This window comes from Nannospalax galili, unplaced genomic scaffold (genome assembly GCF_000622305.1).
Source record: "Nannospalax galili isolate Female #2095 unplaced genomic scaffold, S.galili_v1.0 scaffold1086, whole genome shotgun sequence".
Taxonomy (NCBI): Eukaryota; Metazoa; Chordata; class Mammalia; order Rodentia; family Spalacidae; genus Nannospalax; species Nannospalax galili.
In genome coordinates, this window is record NW_008354345.1 from 1,170,649 (window position 1) to 1,182,084 (window position 11,436).

General features: G+C 39.4%; 1 protein-coding gene across 1 annotated transcript in view; it reads left to right on the top strand.

Moving 5' to 3' along the window:
* LOC103748814 (solute carrier organic anion transporter family member 1B2-like) overlaps positions 1-11,436 on the top strand; it is a 63,008-nt gene that overhangs the window by 39,367 nt on the left and 12,205 nt on the right. Inside the window, exons 8-11 of the mRNA XM_008851601.2 lie at positions 2,631-2,795; positions 4,460-4,655; positions 6,404-6,578; positions 7,343-7,524. Of these exons, the coding sequence (XP_008849823.2) occupies positions 2,631-2,795; positions 4,460-4,655; positions 6,404-6,578; positions 7,343-7,524 (718 nt within the window). The remainder of the gene's footprint in view (positions 1-2,630; positions 2,796-4,459; positions 4,656-6,403; positions 6,579-7,342; positions 7,525-11,436) is intronic.

Here is an 11,436-nt window from a genome sequence, read left to right on the forward strand (position 1 = left end):
AATATCTGAATCAGTGAGGTGGGGCAGCAGTTTTGAGATTTAAGGGAAGGGAGGGAGATATAAAAAGGGGGAGGGGAAGAGAAAAGAGAGAAAAGTACATTGCAGCATATTAATGGAAATTCCATAATAAAACCTATAAGCTTGTAGGCTAGCTTAAAATTTTAATCTAAAAAGTGGGGCACTAGAGGAAATTGGTGAAATAAATGGTGGTGCTCAGGATCATGAGTTCAAGACTGCCCTGGGCTATAAGACAAGGCTAGACTCTGTCTCAAAAGTACCACTAACAACATCTAAATCAGTACAATAATTTCGATGGTTTACATTGATTGTCAAGTTGACAGGACCTAGAATTACCTAGACAAGGCTCTGGGCATGTCTGTAAGGAGTTATTGAGTTAACTGAGATGGGAAAACCCACCCTAAATGCAAGTGGCTCCACTCCGTGGGTTGGGGTCCTAAACTGAATATAAAGGAGAATGCCCACTAAGCACCAGCACTCATCTCTCCCTGCTTCCTGACCATGGACACAAAGTGACCAGCTGTCACACTGTGATCAAGTTACTGTCACCATGACCCCCCCACCGTGATGGACTGTACCCTCGAACTGTGAGTCAAATAAACCCTTCCTTCCTTAAGTTGCTTTTTGGGTTATTTTGTCACAGCAACAATATAAATAACCATGACAAATAACTTAGACCTGGCAACGTTTTCAAGTTGACACAAATCAAATGACAAAATCTCAGATGGGTTCAAGGGTTCCTTTCCTCGGTCTTTTCCCCTCTTCATTTGGTTGCTTTCTTCTCCCAATCATTCTAAGAACAACTCTGTGCTGGACCTAACTTGTATTAGTTCATGAAAGAGGATGGTTCAGTTTTCATCAAGATTAGAAACAGCATTGGCTGTGGTAGGAGAACTTATCAAGATTTATCACTGTGGAGACTGGGAAATACTGAAAATTAGGGCTTGTTTCCCCAAGAGTCGGTCATTAAACACCAACTGTATTGCTTTATATTTTGTTTTTCATGCCTGGGACTGGGATTTAACTCAGGGATTTGTGCATGCTAGGCAAGCATTCTATCAGTAAACTATATCTACAGCCCCTAGTTTTTGAAGTTAACATCTACTTTTAAAAGAACATGTCAAGAAAATTTCAGCCAGGTATGCTGACACATGCCTCTAACCCAAGCACTTGGGAGGTAGAGGTGAATTTTTGCCATATGTGCCTTAACGCTGCTTGAGCCAGAAAATGGTTTTCCTCTGCTCTTATTTTTTCACCTTAAAATAGATTCTTTTAATGCTTCCTGGCTTACTAGAGGATATTTCATTGTAAAAAACCCCGATTCCAAGTTACAAGATGTTTGATTTCTCATAATAAATTTAAGTTTATGACTTATAAACATTAATGTTCTTATTTCTGTGGCTCTCACATTATGCTATAATTTAAATTTATGTTTAATGAATTCTTGTTTAACATAATAATTATATTATCAAGTTTTGATAAATAAGATCCACCAAGAGCAATATTAATTTTTGTTTGTTAAACATATTTTCAGGCACCCAATTTAGAACCAAGTATTTAGGGTTAGAGTAATGGTTCAGAGGTTAAGAACACTTATGATCTGATGAAGACCTGGATTCAATTTCCAGACCCACATCAGGCAGCTCAAAATTTCCTATAACTCTAGTTCCAGAGGATCTAAAATCCCTGGCTTCTGTGGGGACCCACAGTTGTATAATGCACATAAACTCACGTAGACACATACACATACATACAATTTAAAGGGGTTTTTGTTGGTTTTTTTGTTTGTTTGTTTGTTTGGTGTTTTTGAGACAGGGTCTCCCTATAGCCCCAGCTGTCCTGGAACTCACTATGTAAACCAGGCTGGCCTTGAACTCACAGAGATCCATCTGCCTCTGCCTCCTGAGTGCTGGAATTAAAGGCATGTGCCACCATGCCTGGCTTACAAATTAAAGTTTTTAAACAAAACCCCAAGTATTTGCTGAAAGAACAAATGAATCAGTATGTATGTAATAGTAGGAACAGGATATGAAGAACAGTCAGATATTAACTGAATGAAGCGAGTTATGAAGCAAAACACAGAAAATTTAATTTGGAAAAAAAAAATGAATGTGGTGGTTTGAATGAGGAGTATTGCCCTTAGGTTGGTCAGTTGGTGGTGCTGTGCTGTTCAGGCAGATCATGGAACCTTTAGGAGGTGTGGCCTTAATGGAGGAAGTACATCACTGGGGTGGGCTTTGAGCATTCATAGCCTTACCCACTTCCAGTTTCTCTCTGTGCTCAGACTGCTTCCTGCCATGTCTCCCCGACCACGACAGATGCCCATCCCTCCGGACCGTAAGCCGAATTAAACTCTTTCTTCTATAGGTTGCCATGGTCATGGTGTTTTATCACAGCAACAGAAAAGTGACTAATAAATGAATTAATCAAATACATGTTATAAATTCATAAATTATTGATAGAATAAATTCACAGAACTGTTTGCAGAAGATTTCAGGGCACCCAACTTTCTGTCTTAAGAATTTATGTAATTGTAACTCCTATGTAACATAAGATTAGGATGTAAGGCATATTTAAGTTGTACTATAATATATTCTTTTGATTATTTCAAGGTTTTCTACAGTCCTTGAAAAGCATCCTTACCAACCACCTATACGTTATATACTTGGTTTTGACATTGTTAAAAATCAGCAGCTTTATTGGGTCCTTTACTTATATCTTCAAATTCGTAGAGCAACAGTATGGACGGTCAGCATCTCAGGCTAACTTTTTGTTAGGTAAGACACTGTTTACCAATTTGCTTTGTAGATAAATAGTATAGAATCACTATTTCCCATGTGTCATTCTATTGTGAATGTCCTCCATAGTTCAGTAATTAACTCCTGTATATTCTTTCTGATATTATTAAATGTGTTCATGTTGTAACCTAATCATGATTCTGCCTTTGAAGTTGCATCCCATACTATGAAGTATCTAAAGAAAAGTGGCGTGTGACTGGACATTTAAACACACTATCTGTATAATTCTGTCTTATGATTTAATACTGAGATCTTCAAGTAATCATCTTTTAATGTGGTCATTATAATTCTATAATTTAAAGGCTTCAAAATTAGGATTCAGGGGCTGGAGAGATGACTCAGTTGTTAAGAACACTTAGCGCTCTTGGGGAGGACCCAGAATAGGTTCCCAGCACCCACTTCAGATGGCTCACAACTGTCTATAACACCAGTCCCAGGCTGTTATATGGATAGAGGGATACGACACCCTCTTCTGGTATCTGTGGGCACCTGCACAAATGTGGTACACATACGTATACTCAGACACACAAACACACATACACATACAATTTAGTTTAGCTAAATGTGAAAATAGGACAGTGATAATTGTAGAATGAAAAGCAATTTAAATACACCATAAAATATGCATACCTCCAGGCAAATACCTCACCTAGGATGATAATTTATAACAATGCTTATTTTCAGTGCCATATTAACACTCATTTATTAAGGAAATATTTTTTCTTATATTGTTATTCCCACAACTCCAATAATGGACTTACCATAGATACACAGTAAATTTTTGATGACTAAGAAATGATAAAGTGGTATGGTACAATATCATAAATAGTGGAGAGATGACCATTCCTAACACACTGTACAAGAAGACTGTACCATTCTCTGGTTGAATGTAAAAGTTTAAATTATAAAAGTTGAGTTTTGACTCCCCATAACTTTGAATTTTTTGTTAAAGTAATCTTTGTTTTTAATAACTCTCACTGAGCAATTAAGTGGAAAATTTATGATTAAGCATTTCAGTAGTATATTATAGACATGTTATTTATCTCTTTTTATGAATCAGAAAGAAATAATCATTCAAATATTCAATTCTACAGCACTAAGCAAATCTGAAGTAAGTTCTTGAGAGCAAAAAATCTTCCTTTTTGAAGATGTAAAGATTTCAGATCACATGGTAAAAGGTTTAAGCAGAAGTAGGTATAGTGTTGTTATTGTCTTCCCGAGGGAAAAAAGTCCCAACCAGGAATAACCTGTTCAATTGCAAATATTCTCTGTTATTGCTTTTTGTTATTGAGAAAATGAGACCCTCATCTCTGACAGGAAGGTGTTATTTTTGTCTTTCCCACATCATCCATCTCCATTTTGGCCACCCACTTCTGCTCTACGAAGTTAAAAAGTTGGCCTGGCATGGTGGCACACATCTTTAATCCCAGCACTTGGCAGTTAGAGGCAGGTGGATCTCTGTGAGACTGAGACCAGCCTGATCTACATAGGGAGTTCCAGGCTAGCTGGGGCTACAGGAAGACTCTGTCTCAAAAATAAGAAAAAGTAACAAAACTGAATTAACTTGATAGACATATACTGTTTTATATGTAACAACGTCTCAGAAAAACCTTAATTACAACTGTTTTCTGTCTTATTTCTAGGACTCATAACCTTACCTGCTGTGGCAACAGGAATGTTTTTAGGAGGATTTATTATTAAAAAGCTCAAGCTGACCTTGGTCGGAATTGCTAAATTTGCGTTTTTCACTACCTTCATGTCCTATCTGTTCCAGCTGTTATATTTTCCTCTACTCTGTGAAAATAAATTAGTCGCTGGTCTAACCTTGACCTATGATGGGTTTGTATATACCACTGTATATATATCATTGAGAAAATGAGACCCTCATCTCTGACAGGAAGGTGTTATTTTTGTCTTTCCCACATCATCCATCTCCATTTTGGCCACCCACTTCTGCTCTACGAAGTTAAAAAATTGGCCTGGCATGGTGGCACACATCTTTAATCCCAGCGCTAAGCAATTTAATATCAATTGCTTCATGTGTCAATGATACAATGAGAAGACTGTGAGGGAAACAGGGCAGAAAACAATTTTCATTTAACTTCTTTTTAGTTAGTAAGAATTACAATTTATGATTTCCAAAAATGAGCATTTCTTGAGACCTCAAAAACTCAGCTTTTGTTTCTTCCTTAAAGAAAAATTGTTAGTGTGGTGATAATAATATCAGCTGTGCAGTGTTTACAGTGTATGCTGAGCACTTCTGTCCCCATTTTATAGATAGGGAAAGTAAGGCTTGTAGAGCCATGCCAATTATTCAGCCAACAGTGACTTGACATCACCTCAGGGACTCAAATTTGGGGTTTTAGACTCCAAAACACTTAGTCTCAGCCACCACAGTTGTGGATAGGTCCTGAGTATAATAGATGATATTCACCAGAGTGACTGAATAACCTTTATTTAGAGTTCATCTCGGGGTTTAATAATACCTTGTCTTTATTACAATAAACTTGTCTTTATTCCGTACTCTTTCCATTGGGAATAGAATTGCTAAACACCCATGAGACCTTGGAGAGCCTTTAATTTCCCATAACTATCAAATAATGAAAAGTTTTCTAATTACCTCAACCTACGCTGGGCAATGCCAGGGCAAGGCATCTATACAGAGTCCCTGTCTTCTCCCTACTGTAGCTAGCAACCTAAGGTCAGGGAGGTTCACATATCAGCAACAAGCAAAGAGCTTTACATGTCAATTCTCCAATTTTGCTCTATCAGTTTAGCTTGGTGTTTGCAAACTCAGCGCCCCTTCCCTCCCCTCCCTTCCCTTTCCCTCCCCTCCTTCCTCTCTTCCCTCCCATCCCCTTCCTTCCCTCCCCTCCCCTCCCTTGCATATTTATAAGTCCTACACATGTACTATCACCATTGACCAACATAGTGGAATGAGAAGAGCCGAAGAGAGAGCAAGCTTAACATTAATAGCAGACTACGTTCAGCTATAGTTCAAAAAGACCAGGTAATAAGTTTGTATTCTTTTAACCAAACTCCTGTAAAGTCTGATTAAAGTATCGCTTTTCTGTCACGATGTGGTTGACAAAGAGCGTGTCAGAGGCAATGTCACCTGCACTTACATCATTAGTGTGGCCTTCTACCTGTGGCTTTCTCACTGGACTCTCTGTGAGTCACGATCTGTTTTGTGAGAGCTGGTTTCCCCTGAGGAAGGTAATCTATGAGTTCACACGAAAGAAACATGAGCTGAGCATGAGGGACCTTTTCCTTCCAACATCCATTGTGTGCTCTGCTGGGCTCATGACCTTCCACAGCACTAAACCAACCCTGCCTTTAGCCTTTGATTAGACAACAATAGGGCTTGACTTCTACTCCTCTTCTTCCTCCTCCTCCTCCCCCTCCTCCTTCTCTTCGTCCTCCTCCTCCTCCCTCTCCCCTTCCTTCCCCTCTTCCCCTCCTCCTCCTCCTTATTCTTCCTTTCCCTCCATCATTCCCTTCCTTCTTCCTACCTCCCTTTTCTACCTCTCTCCCTCTCTCTCCATGTGCCTCTGCTCCTCTGACATATGTCTCTCATATATTTCCAGAATGAACCCAGTGGACTCTCATGTAGATGTACCACTTTCCTATTGCAATTCAGACTGCAGTTGTGATAAAAACCAATGGGAACCCATCTGTGGGGAGAATGGTGTGACTTACATTTCACCCTGTCTAGCAGGGTGCAAATCTTCTAGTGGTGGTAAAAAGCCTAATAATAACACAGTGAGTATCACTTCTCACTCTCTCAAGCTTCTCCTTAGTCAAAATTACATTTACTCACTGAATCTTTATAGGACTAATATCTATAGAAGAGAGATAGAAGAAAGAGATTCTTGCCAGGCATGGTGGTGCACGCCTTTAATCCCAGCACTCGGGAGGCAGAGGCAGGCTCTGTGAGTTCCAGGCCAGCCTGGTCTACATAGTGAGTTCCAGGGCAGCTGGGGCTGCAGGGAGATCCTGTCTCAAAAAAACAAACAAAAAAAGAAGAAAGAAAGAAAGAAAGAAAGAAAGAAAGAAAGAAAGAAAGAGATTCCTATATGATCTGTCCTTGTGATGGCTGTCATGTAAACAAAGCTTCATATAAAATGCAGAATTTTGCCTTTTGGAATATGAATGCATTTAGAATTTCTAAGAAGCATTACATCCACTGAAATACATGTAATTAGAAAGAAAGAGTGAGAGAAAGAGAAATATTTTAAAAGTTGTCTGAATGAAGAAAATTATGAATGATTTCAGACACAAATTTCTTCACTTCTTTTGCAACTTAAAAGTTGGGAATGAATTAAATGATAGTAGCAAATTACATTTTCTGATGCAGAAAGAAATGCAGAAGCTATCTTGTTATGATTAAGCAACTGTAGTTTTAGAATTTCTTAAACTGGAAGTACTTTAGTCTGAATAGATGAAACGTCTCTAAATCTAATGGAATTATGACACTATCATATTTTGCAAGCATCTTCTGTAATATTTCAAAAACTTTTGTTTAGGTATTCTACCAATGCAGCTGCATCAAAGCCCTTGGTGTCCAGAATACAAATTACTCAGCCCATTTTGGGGAATGTCCAAGAGAGACTTGTAAAACAAAATTTTACCTTTATATAACTGTACAAGTTGTGAACTCTTTTTTCATTGCAATGGGAAGCACCTCGTTTATCTTGATTCTTGTGAAGTAAGTACGACTTTGTTTTCATGCTTATGTGTGTGTTCAGGGTGTTGGTGCTTCTGGGTGTCAGCACTCGTGTAGGTGTTGGTGCATGTGTGGGTGTTGGTGCACATGTGGGTGGTGCATGCAGGACCCGCACAGCATACACGTTTGGAGTTCTGAGAACTGTTTTCAGCACTCAGGCAACTTCCACTTTTTATGTCAGACAAGGTCCTTGTTGGTCTGGAACTTTACCATCTAGGTCAGGCCAGCTAGCACTAGCACGTATGCTTCCAGGGCTCTGCCTCTATCAGGACTTGAGTTTGCTTTGCTCAGCGGGGGACCTACTGGCTTCAGGGGCAGAGAGGCTGGATCAGTGACAGAGTAACTCTGAGACTTCTGTTTACCTTCACACAAGCCATTTATTACAAAATTCAGATGGTTTTCATACATTACAAGGAAGTGGCAGTCACATAGGGTACAGCAGTCACCTACAAAGATGTAGGGCACAAAGAAACAGGACATACAGCCTTTTAGTTGGCACCAGCAGCATGCTTAAACTTTCACTCAAGGTTACCAATGCCTGTCCACTAATTTATTGGCCACAATATTTTCTTTCTTAGGGCTAAAAGCATGGTAAACTTTTAGCTTTTAGTTTAGGCATAGACCTTTAACCTGGCCTAATCTCTTAGCTAATGGCAGCTGAGTTATTTGTTCAGGACAGGGAGATGAGCTGTTGACCAAGATGCTTTCCCACAGAGCAGGGAGCCTGCACTTTTGACCTGGATGTTTTTCTCCTGCCACTCTCACAATGTTCTGCAAGACAGGGATATTGGAGGTACTGTGTTCAGTGTCCCTCCCTTTAGCAGAACGTAGCTTGGACTTAAAAAAATTTAGGCTCATCTCATCCTAGGGCATGGCATCCTGGTTGCCTACATGCGTCCTCCTCCCACCTCCCCATTTCTGAGATTACAGCTAAGTTCTGGTGTTCCAAACTTGGATTCTTACCCTTGCAAGGCCAGATCTTTGCCAACCAAGCCATCTCCCCAGCTTGAATATGAATTGTTAAAAGATTCATATAGTAACATATTAGTGTATACATGTTTAACACTGTGCATTTTCTCATAATATACTTGGAACCCAAGTTCAAAACTTGTTCCATTTTAATTATCCAAGAGCATAACTTCTCAGGATTATTGTATTAGTTCAATGTTGTAATTAATAATAATGTTGCCTCTGATTATTTCTTACATTAGGAAATCTAGAGTCCATGCATTCTCCTCTGGCTGAGATTCATGACATAGATTTACTGGTAATTTCCTGAACTGTAGAAAAATCTTGCTATTATTTTAAAAGAACTTATATATTGAGCTCCATTGAGTCCTTACACACCCAGAAGAGATTGAGCTCATTGAAAGAAACCCATTTTGTCCCTGATAAGTTTAAATTTTTAAATGAAGTCGTTTTGAAAGTTTTCATCTATCTACAGAGAAGCTTTGACTTAGTATTTCATGATATCTGGTAGACAGAAGAAGAAAGCTATTTGGGAAGAGTTCATTCCTTCACTTACTAGAGAAATATTAAAACAAAATGCCATACTTAAAGAATATTCCATGGTGGGGCTGGAGAGATGGCTCAGTGGTTAAGAACACAAGAGTGTTCTTCCAGAGGACCCAGCTTGGATTCCCAGCATCCACATGGTAGCTAACAACCATCTGTAACTCCAGTTCCAGGGGATCCGACACCTTCTTCTGATCTCTGTGGGGGCACTGCATACACATGGTGTTCTTAATGTACACATAAAATAAAAATATATAAAATATTTAAAACACGATTCCATTCTATTTAAGCTAACGGATAAAGTTCTCATTGCCATGCACCATAGAATAAACAGGAAATATCACTGTAGCACAGATTCAGATTAGCCTGAAACTAAGCACACAGCAATTACAAAATGATCTTTGCACTCTAGGGAAAAGATGACTATGAAAATGAATAAAAGGGAGGCCCAATTTATGACAGAGGTGAGGACCCAGGAGGGAGCATCTCAGAGATGCATTTCAAGAGAATTGTCACTTAATCTGAAGATCTAAAAATGAAGTAGCCAAATGAAGGGTTCAGGCTTCAAACCCTGAGCCTGGAAAGAGCTAAAGTGTTTGAGGAATGAGAAGGAGCAACCGACCAGACTCACCGAGGAGGGTTTGGAGCAGATTAGATGGGAAGTTAAGCAGGAAGCAGGTAATCACAGCTCCATTTGGTAAAGTTAATCACTCAGTCACACCTAAAGCCAAAACATGAAATTTTTCAGGTAACTCTTGTAAAAAATATATACATATACAAGTATGGAGACCTGGATTAATATCTAATTATACTTTTGAACCTGCATGTTTGATTAAAAGTTCCCTAAAGGCTAAGAGGAAGGAAGAAAGATGTCTTAACTCTTGTTAGAATAAAGATAGATCTTTAAAAATCATCTGCACTGGTTTAAATTGGGCTCTGCGCCATATTTCATCAAGTTATTTACAATAAGCTGTTTCTTTCCTATTTACACTAAGCTATTTTGAAAGGTATAACTCTACCTTTATCTAAAATGTCTATTTAAAAGAAGTTCAAGGCCAGCCAACAGTATATAGAGAAATGTTGTCTCCACCCATCCCCTGTAAGCGAGGGTTAGAAATTAACAGAAACTTCAATGACCTCTGTGTTCTCCATGGCTCACTAACCTGTTTTTAAGTAGTATCCTCTTGTGATTACATGTTGCATACAATCTCCAACCATCAGTTTATAATTATTATGCAATTTGGGGTACAAAGGCTCTGGAAGCTAGCTGTCACCCGTTTCTATACACCGTGTGGGTCTTAATGACCCAACATAGGTTATCAGATTGGTTGCAATGGGCCTTGCCCACTGAGCCACCTCTGCAGCCCCAAATCCCTCCTTTGTTCAGACAGGGTTCATGTAGTACAGAGTGCCCTCAAACTAGTCATGTAGCCATGATGCTGCTGAAATTATAGAATTTATTTTTTATCAGCCCTGGGGAATCTCATGTTAGGCAAATGGTCTACCACTGAGCTTATAAGCCCAGTAGAACTTACTATTTATTTGGAGACAGGCTTCCATCAAGTTATCAAGATAGTCTTCAAGTTTATATCCTCCTGCCTCAGCCTCCTGAGTATCTGGGTCACAGATCTGCAGTAGCAGGTCCAGCTTATAGCGCTTTGTTTAGTGGTACTGGCATGCAAATCAAGGGTTCTCCTGTGGTTTGCCTCTTAGTGTATCTCTTACTCATTTTAAGTGGGGTTTCATGGAGGTTTTTCCTACAGCTCAGGCTGTCCTTGAGGTCACCATTCCTCTGCCTCAGACTCCCAAGTACCAGGATTACAAGAATGTGCAACAACCTCAGAATTCCTCATTTCATCTTAAAACCCTGTCCCTAATGGAGAACAGAGAAGAGAACAAGACTTCCACATGTTGCTATGCACACTCTTCTGCTTTGTAACATCCGTAACGGCACCATCGCTCGTGCTCCAGGAGCGTCCTGGATTGGGCTTTATTTTCAGGTCCCTCTGCAGCATTATAATGTGCCCCAGATCATATAATGTGAATTTCATTACAAATATTTGCTAAGGATACCAAAAATGAAACTTTACTCATTTTACCAAATTACAGAAAATACTTCCAAAATTCATAAACTCATAACCAACAAAAATATTAATTACAAATGCCAAAAGGGAGGGGCTGCGTAGTTGGCTCAGAGGTTTAAGAGCACTGACTGCTTTTGCAGCAGACCCGGGTTCGGTTTCCAGCACCCACATGGCTATGAACCACCCTTAACTCCAGTTCCAGGGGAATCCAAAGTCCTCTTCTGACGTCCATGGCATTGCACAGCACAGGTGCACTCACATACACGCAGGCAATACACTCATACACATAAAATAA